Below are 16,003 nucleotides of genomic sequence, written 5' to 3' on the forward strand. Positions count from 1 at the left end.
AAAGAATGGCTGATTTTGAGAACAAGTAAGTCTATTGTTGTTGACTTAAAGTCTAGAATCTAGGGCAATAATTTTTTTTTTTGTTGAAACTATCAAGGACAATAATTTTTGTTGACCTATTCTTTATTTTTAATAAGTAATTAAGGATTTAAAAAGTAGAAGAGTTTATGTATTACCATTTTTAAGAATATATTTTTCTATTAAGTAATTTCCATTTTGCTTTAAACAAAAAGTAGTTTCCATTTTAAATATTTGAACATTGAGATAAGTGGAATTTAAGTTGAATGTTTAAACTTTGCTTGGTAAAAATAAAAATTACTGACTTATCATATGTTAAAAGAGCAATATGTTTTAAGATTATCCTTAAAACAGTATCATTTACGACAGGTATTAGCTAAAAACACCTAACTTTTGTTCTATAGACAGATGACTTATTGGTTTGACTAGGGTCAACAAATATCGACCCGAACATTTTGTAAACACACAGATTTTAAGTGTTTTCTTATACTCCATTTTTTTTCTTTTAAAACTTAAAAGATAATCAAGAAGAGTTTTTTCCAACCAATTCCTTTTCGAACAAGAAAAGTTTTCTAATGAGATATATACATATATTCCTTTAACCTATTATTTAATTTATGGATGCATTATGCATAAGGATCAACGGATGCTCGTTAGAAAAGCCAATACTTGCATACTTTTTAAAAAGTACATGGATGAAAATAGAAATGGCTTGTTTATAATACAAAAACAGAGTGCTTTTAGTAAGTCATTTATGATATCCATTGGGAGAAAGTTAGAAAACTTGTATTTCCCTTTAATAAAAGTTCTATTATTAGGAACTACCTTAAATATCATCAAATTCAAAGAGATAAAACCCCCAAACAACTCATTTATGATGTCTTTATCCACAAAAAAACAAAAAATGCCTAAAAAAACACCAATCTTTTCAAATAAAATATGGAAGGAAATCACAATTTATCAAAAACAAATATTAAATAAAATTGGGTGAATTGATTAAGATTTTGGAGACTTGAATCCATATTTTCATATTTTGTTTTCTTTAATTTCCTGTGAGGTTGTTGAAGCAGCTTTCAATTCCCCCATCCTTCTCAGTTCTCACTCATTTCAACCATCTCTCTCTCTATATATACTTTCTCTCTCCAAATTTCTCTCTCCAAATTTCTCTCCTCCACTTTGTTGTGATCATTTTCATTTCATCTTTGTCCTTGAATTTTGAGGTCTTCTTATCTCCATAAGGTTAAATTTTGAATTCCTATTACTACTTTTACATACTTTTTGACCTTTAAACCTTCACGCCTATAAATAGCAAATAATTCTTCTCTCTTCCTTGCTTATACATATCCTTCTTCATCACCAAATCAATTCACTTATCTTCCCCAAACTTTCTCTCTCTCTCTAAAACCATTATTAATTAGTGATGGGCGATCAACAAAATTGTGGTAGTAATGTCAATCATCATCAACAATCAAAACCCATGGATGGAAATGGAGTTGTTCTTGATGTAAAAGATTCAGAGATTCAGAATTTCACTTCTTCTTCTTCTCTTCAAGATGACAAAGATTCAAGCTTTTGCATATCTGTCCCTTTCTTACAAAAGGTTCAATCTTTTCTCTTACTTTTTCTCTCTACCATTTTGCATCATACATAAGTTGAAAAATCTTTACAACCCACTTTCAATTCATTCTCTTTTAACATAAATTAGTGAATTTTTGGTCATTTTTGATTGAATTCATGATATAATTGATTGATTAAGATTACTAAATTTGAATTGTTTAATACATTGTTTTGATGAACAGTTAATTGCAGAGATGTTCGGGACATTTTTTGTGATATTTGCTGGATGTGGGTCAGTTATTGTGAATATTACACAAGACAAAGTGGTGACTCTTCCTGGTATCTCCATAACATGGGGACTTGTTGTCATGGTTATGGTTTATTCTGTTGGTCATATTTCCGGTGCTCATTTTAATCCGGCCGTCACTATCGCCTTCGCCACTTGCCGGAGGTTCCCATGGAAACAGGTAATTAACTCGAGATTCATTCGTAACCCTTTTTTTTAATTAATCGGGCCTACTTGTGCGTATTGTAAAAAGTGTTTTATATCGTGTGAACAAATCAGTTAAAAAGGTTTATGTGTTACTATGCCCGTCGATCAAATCGATAAATGACAGATTTTCACTTCTATTGAGTTTCGTTCCTGTGAGCCAAATTGTTAGAGTGGATCCACTACCACCAGAAGATTGGAACAAAACACTAAGAGTCTCATGTGACTATTTAGAAATCCAATTCAAGACATAATGTTGGCTTCATTATTAATTTACTTTTGGTTGTTGACTATGACAATGGTTTAAGCAAATCTCCACGTCATGATGTGTGCAATTTTCCTTTTGTTCAACAACCTAACAATTTTTCTTGTTTTGCTTTCTCCATAAAAGAACTCCTATGTTATTATCTTATGGAGTATAAACTTAGACCATTGTATATAATTCTAAAATCCACGAGGTTGTAGGATATTGAAACGTGCCTTTTATCTTTTCACATTGTTTCATACAATTTAGAAACATAAATAAATTATAACAATATTGGGAAAATTTTGGTGACGACATCAAAAAGGAGGTGGGAAAGTAGTTGTAACGCCTACCTCGTGGAGTTCACGTGAAAGGGATTTAATATCTTCACGATCTTGGAAGAGGGGTGTACCCATACATTGACTTAAAGATATGATTCTCCTTTAAATCTTTAATAATAGTATTTCTATTATTCACCTTCTAGAGATATTATTACTTCATTTCTTTAAAATAGGAGCTTCTATAGGCATTCTTCATTTTTAGTGAGACCTGCATTCTCTCTTCGCGTACGGCGTATCACAGATTAGACGAATCTAAAGGCACTCGGAGAGTCAGAATAATGTTGGGCTTAAGTCAGATTTGTTTCGACCTAGTCGAGTACCTTCGAATTTATTCTTAGGTTTCAGACTATTCAATCCAAATCTCACGAGAAGTGCCAAGAAAGGGGTGGCCCATGTACTTTTTGGAAACTTTATTAGGGCCTTAAAATTCAGCTTTTCTTGACCAAAAAGGTTGACACTCAATTGTCAAATTAACTTCATTGTTTTGAATCGACTAATGATTTGTTGGGATTATTTAAAAGAAAAATTTGAATACAGAAGTATTTCAAATTTATTTCAACCGACCGACCGTAAGATATACAAAAAGAAGTTATTAATGATACATTTTCGAATGTCTCTATCCTCGTTACTTGTCCTTGATGTGAAATACACTTTGTGTAGGTCCCTGCGTATATTGCTGCTCAAGTCATAGGATCGACCCTCGCGAGTGGAGCCCTAAGGCTAATATTTGGAGGAAACCCTGATCACTTCTTCGGCACTACACCAGCTGGTTCTAATTTGCAAGCTGTTGTTTTAGAATTTATAATTACTTTTTACCTCATGTTCGTAGTATCTGGTGTAGCAACTGATAACCGAGCTGTAAGTTTTTTTCTTTTTGATTCTTTTACTCGTAAAATTGCATTTGATTATTAACCATATTATTTGTTAACCTTTGTCTTCATTCTGTTGTCCATTGTTACTACTTACTACAGATTGGAGAACTTGCTGGTCTTGCTGTAGGATCAACAGTCTTATTAAACGTGTTATTCGCCGGGTATTTTTTCCATTATTCAATCAATCAAACAAAATTACCTAAACAAATAAGGCTAAAAAGATATTCAATTTTCGATTATTTTGTCATTATGTTTGTCAATTGTGGCAGGCCAATTACGGGAGCATCGATGAACCCAGCCCGAAGTATAGGACCGGCAATTATAATGAACCACTACAAATCAATTTGGGTTTATCTAGTTGCACCAACACTTGGAGCCACAGCAGGTGCATGGGCGTATAATTTAATCCGGTTCACAAACAAGCCATTGCGTGAGATTACAAGGAGTGGTTCTTTTCTTAAAAGTTTAAGGAAAGATTCGAGCATTTGAACTTGATATTCAAAGAAAGAGAGGGTTGTGTTGTTTTCTTCTTCATCTGGTCTAAAGCATACCTACGATCTTTTGTAGCATATAAAAGAATTGCAATGATTAAGAATTTCGTTCGGTCTTACCTAAAATATTGACACATTCTGCTTAGTTGACTTTAAAAATTATATTATTGAGATTTTCAAAACACAGTGGGTCAAGTATATCGTCATCGTGATGCCACATATACTCCGAGTATGATACTGCTTAAAATATGTTCCAAGGCTTTTTCGCTTGACACATCTACTAGTTGTTCAATCTAAAGAGCTAGGCTTATTTATTTACTTGGTTGAAATTTTTTTTATACCTGTTGCATTAAAGTAAAAAACTGTTATTAGAGTACAACATTGAGTTTAATTAAAATTTTGAAAGTAATTAACGGGAGTACTGAGGTCCGAAAACATCATTCTTTGTTGTTCTTAGGACTTTTGCTAGTTTGTTTGCCAATTTGTTTTAGCATCTCGGAACGTTATTGAAAGAGGTGGATGTGAATGTGAATGTCGAACAACTTGATCTGATCTACTGGAGAGTAACTCGGGTTTGACAGTGAAACTGATTATGTGTGATTTAGTTAGTCTACGATTGATTATCGCTTCCATTACCTGGTTAATGAAATATAGTTTGGATGGACATTTGGTTTCTAGGATTTTGTAAAATCCTGTTTCTAACTTTGAATTGATGGAACTCGTGAAAGGGTTTTATTGAGAAATGTATCAATGTAATTAAAAGGGTTATTTCCCTAATGGCCCCCAACTTTGTGACTAGCTTCCCGCCTGGCCCCTACTTTACAAGAAATACTCATAAGGCCCCCTTTTTCCGTTAACTTTAACTTTCCGTCACTCTCTCTCCTCCATCTCTTTTTCTCTCTCTGTCATGTCACGCCACATCATCTGTTACGCCACCTCATCACCTTCTCCGGCAGAGGTCACCGACCGGCGACCTTCAAACTAAAAAAAAATAAAAAATTTCTCTATTCCTCTCTCTCTCTCTAAAATTACTCCGGCGAAGGTCTCCCTTCGCCGGAGTGGTCTGTTCTTGAAGAACAGACCACGTCTGAACAGACCACTCCGGTGAAGGGAGACCTTCGCCAGAGTAATTTTACAGAGAGAGAGGAATTTTTTTTTTTAGTTTGAAGGTCGCCGGCCGGCCAAATTCTGCCGGAGAAGGTGATGAGGTGGCGTGACATGTTAGAGAGAGAAAAAGAGATGGAGGAGAGCGAGCGACGGAAAGTTAAAGTTAACGGAAAAAAGGGTCATATGGGTATTTCTCGTAAAGTAGAGGGCCAGGCGGGAAGTTGGTCACAAAGTTGAGGGCCATTAGAGAAATAACCCTAATTAAAAAGAAAAGAAACTGGCAATAGATAAGATTTGTAATGTTTATCAAAGGACCAAACATAGTTTGGGGATGAAAAAAAATACTGACATCTCAATTTACAGATTAAGATGGTTGATACTCTTTTTGAATTTCTAAAGAGAGGGAGTGTGGACATTTTTCTCATTGTAAATCAAGAGAGCCAAGTCGGATGCATTCTCTTTAATTTGCCGTGACCCCCTCTATTTAAACATAGAGATAAGATGTCAACCTTGTGTCTTTTTCTAGAGCGAGTAGGCAGAGATGGTTGCTGGAGTCTCTCTCGTTTCTCAAAGAGAAAGTAAAACGAAGAAGAAAGCATAGAAAGATTTTTAGAATAAAAAAGAAAATCCAATAAAACTCAATTTGAGTCTTAAAATGACGTGACAACATTTACTCTAAGATGTCTCAATAAGAAACTTAATATTCGAAAATATTTTTAAGGATCTTAATTGTCGACATCAACATTTAAGAGTGATGCATTGGAGATGAGTATTAAATAGAGGATCTCAATAGTGTCATATAGAAAATAGAATTACAATTGAAATTTGACACATAGGACAAATATAATTTTTTTTTTGTTTTGCACCGGAGATTGTCTAACCGTCAAGTTGGTTTAGGAGGACCGAAAGTGTAAACTGTCTATTAGTCATAAAGTGGGCCAAAAAACTTACGGTCAAATATTGAGGGGCTGAACAAGGATATTTTTCCCAAACATGGATATTTTTCCACACAGTTTCTAAGTTTTTCCCTCCCCAATTTTTGATCCCCCAAACCATCTCTGTTTTTACACCAATTAACCCTAATAGAAACTGCTAATCGATTGATTTCAGAGGGATTCCTCATTCAATTCGTCTACTTGAATAAGTAAAAACCCCCAAAATCAAGAACAAGAATTGAAACAAGAACAGCAAGAAACCTGAAACCCTTATTCAGGTCACCGTCGGTTTCAGTCTTACGGAATCATAATTGGTAACCTGAAGAAAGAAGCAGAAATTCAGCCCTAACTTACAATTACAATGGATCATAACAACAATAACAGGTATGCCCATCAGATTCTTCCTCCTCCTCCTCCGCTTTCTTTTCCGCCTGCTAGGGTTTCTTCTGATAATCACAATTTCTATCATAATCATAACCAATTTCCCCAACCACTACCACCACCACCACCACGGGCACAACCTCCGCTGCCACTGCTTCCACCGCCGCCACCATATCACCATCTCCCAAGACAATTTTATGATCGTGAACCCTCCCCTAGGGTTCCTTATGTTAGTTCTGATCATTATCTTCCTACCTTGTTCGATGCCCAACACCAACGAGAACAACGACAAATTTGTTCTCCTCAGGGTTTGCCCCAATTTTATCCGGAGGTGGTTTTGGCGGAGGAGGGTGGTGGCCGCCGGAATGATTGGATAAAACCACCATCACCCTCACTACCCCCACCACCACCACCTAGGGTTCCTCCAATTTCTTGGAATTATGGCTCCCCTAATTATCATAACAATCATCATTCCTATCGTGATCGTTCCCTTGACCCTTCAATTTCCCCTCATCATCCTCATCGTCGGGAGGAGGAAGGATTCTCCAATTCTTATTATTCTGGTCAGAATAGATTCTCACAACAGCACCCACATCAAGTAGAAAGTCTTATGATTCCAGATTACCATCATCCTACTAATAGGGGAGATGGTGCCCTTCATGGATATCAAAATCAAGACCTTTTGTGGAATCAATCTGATCGTCGCCCTAATGATAATTATATGTATCAGTATGGTTCGGCAACTGATCAGGAGCCGACAACATCCTGGCGTAATGGAGAAGTTGATAATGAAGATTGGAGAAGGAGATACGATAGTCATAGTAATGATAATCATAATGAACAGAAAACTGTGACGACTTTTGACATTGAAGTTGACAATGATGGGCATCGAGTTTTTACCAGGAAAAAACGCTTATCACCTATTCAGCCTGGAAATGGAAAATTTAGGAGTAAGAATAGTGGGGATAACAACTTGCAAGAGATCTTTCCCTCTCCAACAAAGAAACCACAGAGAACAAGTGCTTTACTTAGAGTTCAATCAGCAAAAAAATCTACTCCTAGGAAAAGGAGAGGAGGTGACGATTCACTCTCTTCGAAGCAACGCTTAAATGGGGAGAGTTCGGATCCCTCTATACGTAGTAGAAGACCACTAAAATTTTCGGATACCAAAGCACCTACAGAAAATAGGGAAACAATACCTGTAAAAGAAGTAGATGTCTCTTTCAAATCCAACTCGTTGGTAGCGAAAGCAAACTCAGTTTCTTTGAACTCTGCTGCAACATCCGTGTCTAAATCTAAAAAGAGGAAAATTACAGACCCTATGTCAGGTTCTTCACTATCTCCTGTTACCAAGCTCCATGAGGATCGATTACGCGGTACCAGTGGGTGTTTAAAGGAGACAAAAGATGGAGTTGGAAATGCTGAATGTGGAATTATTGATAATATTGGTTCACAGGTTGGTAACAATAGGATAGATGTGTCACTTGATCGTAATGGTGTAGTACGTCCTTTGAGTTCCAGTGTTTGTATCGATGGAATATCTAAATCCGAGATTAAAAACAAGAAGAAGAGGTCAAGGAAAAAGGTGAAAGGGAACATTTCGGATTCACAAAGGTCAAGGATCGTTGAAAGCCATGACATTCATAAACGTTCACTCAGCTCTAACCATGGCGCAGACGCCGCCTCGAGTTCTGAGAAGAGTAAGATGTACCCTAAAACAACTAAAGTTCTAGCTTCAATGATCGTAAATAGTGGAGGGACAGAGTCACCTCTAAGCTTTCCGCTTGGTTCAAATAAGTCGCCTAGGAATAAGAAGAGAAGATTTGGGAACCCACGCTCAGGTTCCTCGAGGAACTCGATGTCTGGGCCAAGTGAAACCTGTGATGAACCTGGAAATGCTCCTAGCTCTAACCATCGTGCAGATGGTGCCTCAATTGTTGATAAGAGTCTGCGGCGTTCAGAAGAGAAAGTCTTAGCCTCGGTTATTGAAGTTGTTGATTCGCATCCTTTGGTCATATCATCATCTGAAAACCCTGCTGGGAGCCGATCTAATTCGAGCCTCGTGCTTCACTATGATGCAGAGCAGAAACCTACTGATAAGAAGAGGAAAAGGAAATTATTACATAATTTAGGGTTTCCAAGTTTTGTGGTGAAGAATGCCCAGGGAACTGTGAGTACAAAGACCAGCCACCATGATGTAGGAGCAGGATCTGATTCTTACAAGTGTCAAATGCAGACAGAACAGAAAATTACAGATTCTGATACTCAGAATGCCCATGATCTTGGTTCACAGTCTTCGCACAGGTCGTCTGAACCACTTGAAGTCAGGGGAGTAGCAGATGTAAAGAACTTCACAAAGACAAATATGAACGTGGATATGCTTATCAAGTCAAGTGTCCTCAATGTAAATTCACTGCCACCGGAACTGGAAAATGGCCAGCACGATGTTGTTCCAGTTGTGAATGCTAACAATCTCCCACAGTGTTCTATCCGAAAGGAGAATATAGAATTTGATAGTGCTGGGAAAAGAGAAGCTCAAATTGCAATAGGTGCAGATGAGAATGTTCGAGCCTGTAATATGGCTTGTGAAGATGCCCCACTACATTTACAATTGCAGGAGAATGTGAGTATATCAGCTTTGGAAGTCCAGACCTCAGTTTTGGATGAGGGACTACCAAGTAAAACCTTCGAAGATGATAGTGACGACCTTTTGGTCAAGGCTGAGTATATGGCAAATAATATGTCTCCGGCGGCACAGAGCTCCAATGTATCTGCTACAAACTCCACAGATAGAATTGATTGTTCTTCTGATAGGCAAGAAAAGGCAAATTCTCATGAATCATTTTCTGCAGTTCCAGAGCCAGATGTTTTGAACTCCCGAAACTCGTACTGTTCTAAGACTAAAGACACGCTGCATAAGAAACTTAAGGCCAGAGACAGAGTGCTCATCACTGGAGATGATTCATCTGCATCAGGGTCGGATATAAAAGTGACATCTGATGAAGGACTGCATGTTGATAATCTACTTCCAGAGAGGACCCTGTTGTTGCCATCACAGGAAACTAAACTGCCAGCACAATTCCTAAGTCCTACAGGTGGAGAATTGATAATGAGAAAACCCCACTCAACCTCTCCAATCCCCAATACATTACATACACGGACAACTCTTCCTTCAGGTACCCTAAAGCGACCGTCTAATTCAACTAATGTTGCAAGACACCGAACATGGCATCGTACTGATAATGTTTCTACTCTGCCCCTTTCCAAGTCATGTTTGACCAGTAGTCCTTCACAGGGTCATTCTCAGAGAAAGTCTGATAAAATTCAGAACAGTTCCTACGTTCGTAAAGGTAACAGCCTTGTAAGAAATTGTTCGCCAGTTTCTGGTCTTCCCCAGGGATCAAATGTCTTGAGCTCATCAGTTTATTTGCTGAATCCTGTGGCTAGAAATGAATCAGGAAAAGGTGGTGGATCTGAAAAGAATGTTAACATCATCAAACCTCCAACTAAATTGAGAACAAGTTACGGGAGAGCTACTACACCCTCAATACCCCATCAAATGAAGTTCGCAAACTGCACTACTAAGTCGTCCCCGGATTTTTCATCTTCGACATCTACATCTCATGCTTTAGAAAGTGAAGCAACTTTGAATCCTTCCAGGGTTTCTGAAAGTGACTCTGCACCTAAGCTAGCTGAAGCCTCTGAAATTGATACCACTGTGAACAGCACGTTGGAAACCCAAAGTAATATCAATAATGAAAACTCAATAATTTATGTGAAGCACAAGTCAAATCAATTGCTTGCTGCACGCCATCCAAGTCCTGGTCCATCCGCCAAGGTTCCAGAGAAGAACCAGATGTTACCTTGTTCCGTACCCCATGATCAGTATTACAAGAGAAAGAAGAACCAACTCATTCTAACTGCTCCATTGAATCAAAGTCACTCCAAGCTAGCAGTTACGCCTTCTGATGAAGGTTCACATTCAGAGGGTCAGAGAACTACAGCTTCCTTCTTAAAGTGCAGCAGGAAGTTGAGTAAGCAAATTCCAGATAAAATTCTTTTCCCATGGAAAAGGACGACATATTGGAAAAAAATTGCAACTTCACAGTCCAATAGGAGTTGTTCCTCACTGATTAGGTACAGTTTCATGTTCCTGCCTTCTAAATTTTGATACTCAGCTTATATCTCACTCAATCTGCACTTGTTTTCTGATTAACATGCTAAATGTAATTAATTGTTTTATTACATTCAGTCGGAAACTGCTGGTCTCACGTAAGAGGGATACAGTTTACACTAGATCAACTGGGGGGTTTTCCCTGCGAAGGTCCAAGGTGTACAGTATTGGTGGATCGAATCTGAAATGGTCGAAATCTATTGAAAAGAACTCAAAGAAAGCGAATGAGGTTAGTAGGTCAATGGCAAGGGCGTTTTTGTGCATCAGCTACCTTAACACTGAAATTGATACATAATTCCTTTAACCTTGTGTTTTCTCAATAGGAAGCTACACTAGCAGTAGCTGCAGTCGAGAAGAAGAAAAGAGAGCAAAAGGGTGCTGCTTATGCAATAGCCAGATCCAAGAGTCGAGACCAGTCATCACGTAAGTCAGTTGGTAATGTAAAGCTGCACTTGGGTAGGACAATTGATCAATTGTTTAAAAAATGGACTTCTCATTTACTATCTGTTTTTTTTTTCTGAATTTGTCAATATTGTTTATTTGTTTCACCTTTTTAAAGAAGTTTTGGGCTTTGCATATGCTTTAATCTGTATTTATTAAGTGGTTAAACGACTCACCTTGTAGGAGGACGTATCTTCCGTATTGGTTCAGTGCGATACAAAATGGACTCATCTAGACGAACACTTCAAAGGATCCCAGGTAATGAACATTTTACTTGGATAAAAGTGGTCCTTAGAAGTATACATGGCCGATGAACTGGTTGTCTAGCACAGTTATTATGTACCAATGTTAGCCTTCTTTACACTAAAATCTCTGAAGAAGGAGAAGATGTGAATGCATAGTAAACGAAGCCTGGATCTAAGGTAGCACAATGCAGCTGACTATTAGCCGTGGTGATCCGTGAAGTTTTTAATGTTCGCAAATCTTTAGAACATTTTCCTTTGTCCAATGAACAATTTTTTAAACTACGTCATTATTTTATATTGTTCTTATTCATGAAAACTATCTATAAAACCAAGTAAAATTACTTGGACTGTGAAATACAAATCTCTGATAGTGGGAGAATGAAACACAGACGTACAATTAGTCATTACGGGATAGAGATGCATAATAAGGTTACTATTATGTTTGGCTCTATTGCAGATTCACAATCTTTTTTGTCCTTTTCCATCACTGCAGTTGTTGAGGCTAGATTTTGTAATTTCACTAATCTAGGCCTGAACGAGAATTGCATCTTCTGTTGGTCTGTTCAATATGAAAGGAAATATCTCTCATTGTGGGAGTAACCACTCGCTTAATCTGTTTCTTAACTTTAAGCGTGAGCAGGTGGCTTTTGATTTTATTTTTATCCATGATTCTATATTTGCATTCACTGGTTATTTTTGGCTTGACGTTCTGCTCTGCTTTTCTTATTCTGTTTTTTCCAGCCAAAATGGGCACTTTTGGTGTCATGAATGGCCTAGGTGATTGCAGTCTGTTATTTATGGACCTAATACAACATGGTTGCTTCTGTTGGTTTGTTGGAAAAGGGCGTGAATTCTTCTTTCTGAAGGGTCACTCACTTGTTAAGGTCTCATGGCTGACTAACTACTGAGGGGCCATTTGGAGGAGATAGCATTCCTCAATTGTTCTGCCCTATCCATTGACACTGCAGTGGGTAAAGGGAGGAGTTGAAGATTTAGATCTTATATAATGCCATAGAATCCATGCTCATCTTTTTCCCGTCATTTTTCTTCTACTTTCTTCCTCGTAATTCCTTCGTCGTTTGTTTGTTTTACCTGTATTTTCACTGAAAGTGATCTGCTCATTTTCTTTATATTTTTTTTTTCTGTTTTGCTCTCCAATTCTCCATAGATGAAAAATCTTCGTGTAGCCGTGGTCAACAGTTGGGGAAAACCTCCAAGGTTCCCTTCATACCAAAGAGGTTGCTGATTGGCAATAACGAGTATGTGCTCACTTTTCTTATTTGATGCATTAAATTATTTCCGGTCTTAGGTTCTTTCCTTCTCTTTACTTGTTTTGGTTGTGAGGGACTCTTTGATTATTATGCTACTACTTCACATAATGAAAGCAATAGTACAGCAAACTGTTGATTAATACAGTAGAAGCTCATATTTTGTGAGTCATACCTTAAAAACAACCAGCCAAGTATAACTGCTTTTCTATGAATACACTTTAAATCTCATACAGATACATCCGAATTGGCAACGGTAAAAAGCTAATTAGAGATCCAAAGACACGGGTTCGGATCCTTGCAAGTGAAAAAGTTCGATGGAGTCTACATACTGCTAGATTGCGCTTGGCTAGAAAACAACAGTATTGCCAGTTCTTCACAAGATTTGGGAAGTGCAAAAAGCAGAGTGGAAAATGCCCATATATCCATGATCCTGCCAAAATTGCTGTCTGTACAAAATATCTGAGTGGTTTATGTTCCAATACTAATTGCAAGTTAACTCATAAGGTGTAGTAGAGATTCGATATATAAGCTTATATGGTACTTTTGTGTTTTTGATCAAATTGGTCTTGTAGATTATCTTATAGATCTCACTTTGTGGTGTGTCATTCATTTGTTTAGGTCATTCCAGAAAGGATGCAGGATTGTTCTTATTTTTTGCAGGGTAGGATCATTTTTACCTCCCTTTCAAGTCTTGATCTAATCCTATGGAATACAAAAAGGATCTGAACTTGCTTTTGACAGGATTATGCACCAACAAGGATTGTCCATATAGGCATGTAAATGTGAACCCGGATGCTTCTGTTTGTGATGATTTTCTCAAAGGCTATTGTGCTGAAGGCAATGAGGTATTGCTATGTTACTTGCTAAACTGCAATAATATTTCTTTTATCAAGCATGTATTGTTTGACATTTATGTTTGTCCATTTAGACCTAAATACTTCATGTTGCCTAGCACCTATGTTTTATTGTACTTAAAGCCTTGAACTCATTGGGAGAGAGTTTAAGCATGTTGGTTTCACAGAATAAAATATATATAGAAACACAAATGATAATAGGAGGGAACTTATGTTGATTCCAGAAAGATTACATGAGTTACCTTTAAATCTTATTTTATTTGTTCTGTCCTCATTGTCACATTAGATCGGGAATCGACCTCTCATCCTACATGTTCTCATGATGCTCAATTTGAAACTCATTGCCCAGACGTCAAGTGTAGGTTGTGTAGGTCTTACGTTATTGTTTCATGCAAAATAAGCATTTGGTTCGGAAGAGTAAATTAAAAATCAATTAGCACCTCTAATTCACTTGTTCACAAATACTCCCCACCTCAAACAATCTAAATCTTGGATCACATTCGTCCACTTGAGAGCTCAAGGAACATCCTCTTTTTTATTTTTGACATCTTGAATATATTATTTCTTGGTTACCCTTAGAGATGAACCAAATGGTTCTTATTTGATTTATATTTTGTATATCTTTTATGCCTTTGGGGTTATATTGTTGATGTTTTTGAGCTTGAGCTGCTTGTAAACCATTTTTGTTTTGAAGTATGAAACCTGCTCTCTCGTATATATGCAGTGTCATAAGAAACACAGCTATGTCTGTCCGGAGTTTGAATCAAGTGGAGTATGCCCTCAAGGCAAAAAGTGCAAGCTTCACCATCCAAAGAGTCAAAACCCAAGGGAGACGAAAAGGAAACATTCCAAGGATGATAATGGAAGGAAAACCAAAAGGCGGTACTTTGGCAGCAACAGCCTCAATGGTGAGCTGGAGACAGGAATGGTTGATTCTACGAACAAGGGAACTGAACAAAAGAGGAAAGACAGCAATGTTTCGCAAGAGGGGATACTAGCTGACTATATTAGCCTCGATCTGATAGATAGTGACATGGAAGTAGAAGAAGAAGCAGCTCTAGAGACAACAAACAATGAAGTGGCAACAGATGGTCCAATTACAACTTTGCGTTGTGACAGTGACTCGTCAGATATATTAGAATCATATGATGTAGACGATGATGATGAGCTTCTCATAAAACCATTCGCTATAATGAACGTGAAGAAAGACTCAAACATAACAGAAATACTGTCATCGTCGTCAAGATACCTGGCAGATCACAGGCAGGAATTGGATGTGTCCTAACCTCAATATTTTGTAATTTGGGCACCCTGATTGCATGTTGTCAGTGTTTTCTCTTTTTCGAAGGGAAATATCTGATGCAGAAAGGTAAGATGGGTCATTTTGTTTTTGTTTTTTTGTTTTTTTTTTTTGTTTTTTTGTTATATTTATTTACTGTGTACATTGACAAGTTGATATAAAAAATATAGATTTAGCTTTTACCTCATCAACAATGTGGCAGATACAGGTATTAGACACATGACACACTCAGAAAAGCTTGCCCTAACCAATTCCAAACTAACCTCTTAGGGAGAGGGCATCTCGCCCCACTCACTGGTCCAGTAGCAGTGGGATGTGGGAATCAAATCGGTAGCCCAGAACAATTTCCAGTCCCCTTTTTAAGTTTGAAGCCCCCTTCAGGATGATTTGTTGAAATATACTTAGGTGCTGTTTGTTTTTGGAGTGCCTGGATCTGAATTGGCTGAATCTGAATTTGCTGAATTATTTTACTAGTTGCACGTTTGTTTTCCAAATCTAAATTATCAGATATGAAATAAAATTTTGACATTTATACCGCTATTTGTTATTTAGGACAAATAAAACCCCAATCTCTATTTACCCCACCCTTATATAGATCAAAAAGAAAAAGAAAACCCTAATCCCTCCCTCTTTCTCCATCTCTCTCGTAAAAAAGAAAACTCTAATAAGTTCCCCCTCTTTCTCCATCTCCCTAAGAAAAAGAAAACCCTAAGCTCTACATCTCTCTACACTGGCTCTCTCACCTTCGACCACTTTGAGGGAACAAGGAAAATTTGCTTAAAGGCGACACTTTGAGGGAACAAGGAAAATTTCGTTGTACAAAATTAAAATGAAATTTGTGAATTTTGTCAAATTGTCGAAGGTAAATATTTAAAATGAAAATTGTGAATTTTGTCTAATTTTCTAGGCCAAAATGTTTAAAATGGAAATTGTAAATTTTATCAAATTTTCGAAGGTATAAAATTTAAAATGGAAACAGAACCCTTCATCTTCGACCATTAGCTCCGGCGGCCAGTAGCCACCATACCCATTGTTGTTCTTTTTCTCTCCCTCCATCACCACCTCCATTTATCTTTCTTCTCTCTCTTTTCCTCCATATCTCGCCAACCCTTTCTCTCTATCTACTCTGATGAAGGGGGTATCCTCTTCGTCGAAAAACTGATCTCGTTTAGGAGATTTCCAAACAAGTCGTTGATTGGGGAAAAACCTCCAGACCAGATCAGCTCCCTCAAACCATTGGTTGATTGGGGGGACATCCCCGAACTAGCTCGACTACTGGTTT

The 16,003-nt window shown here is 37.4% G+C and overlaps 2 protein-coding genes across 12 annotated transcripts; both read left to right on the forward strand.

Annotated features, from left to right (window-relative positions):
- Window positions 1–903: 903 nt before the first annotated feature.
- LOC147556186 (aquaporin NIP1-1-like) lies at window positions 904–4,149 on the forward strand. Its single transcript, XM_086663982.1, has 5 exons — window positions 904–1,618; window positions 1,818–2,042; window positions 3,311–3,508; window positions 3,622–3,683; window positions 3,792–4,149. The coding sequence occupies exons 1-5, from the start codon at window positions 1,439–1,441 to the stop codon at window positions 4,009–4,011; spliced, it is 885 nt and encodes a 294-aa protein (XP_086520108.1). The 5' UTR covers window positions 904–1,438; the 3' UTR covers window positions 4,012–4,149.
- Window positions 4,150–6,071: 1,922 nt separating this feature from the next.
- LOC147556187 (uncharacterized) lies at window positions 6,072–14,908 on the forward strand. 11 transcript variants are annotated; one of them, XR_015235232.1, is made up of 10 exons: window positions 6,072–10,573; window positions 10,689–10,839; window positions 10,934–11,045; window positions 11,235–11,309; window positions 11,754–11,936; window positions 12,038–12,555; window positions 12,801–13,071; window positions 13,186–13,228; window positions 13,309–13,412; window positions 14,146–14,908. XR_015235232.1 is itself a non-coding variant. In XM_086663980.1 (9 exons), the coding sequence occupies exons 1-9, from the start codon at window positions 6,417–6,419 to the stop codon at window positions 14,704–14,706; spliced, it is 5,565 nt and encodes a 1,854-aa protein (XP_086520106.1). In that variant the 5' UTR covers window positions 6,072–6,416; the 3' UTR covers window positions 14,707–14,908. The 11 variants fall into 11 exon arrangements, 2 of the variants coding, with proteins under 2 accessions (XP_086520106.1, XP_086520107.1); XR_015235236.1 differs by having other exon boundaries at window positions 11,790–11,936; XR_015235234.1 differs by having other exon boundaries at window positions 10,934–11,033.
- The last annotated feature ends 1,095 nt before the right edge of the window (window positions 14,909–16,003 follow it).

The sequence above is a fragment of the Eschscholzia californica genome, unplaced genomic scaffold, assembly GCF_041429995.1.
Source record: "Eschscholzia californica isolate CP2 unplaced genomic scaffold, dmEscCali1.0.p SCAF_2, whole genome shotgun sequence".
Lineage (NCBI taxonomy): Eukaryota > Viridiplantae > Streptophyta > Magnoliopsida > Ranunculales > Papaveraceae > Eschscholzia > Eschscholzia californica.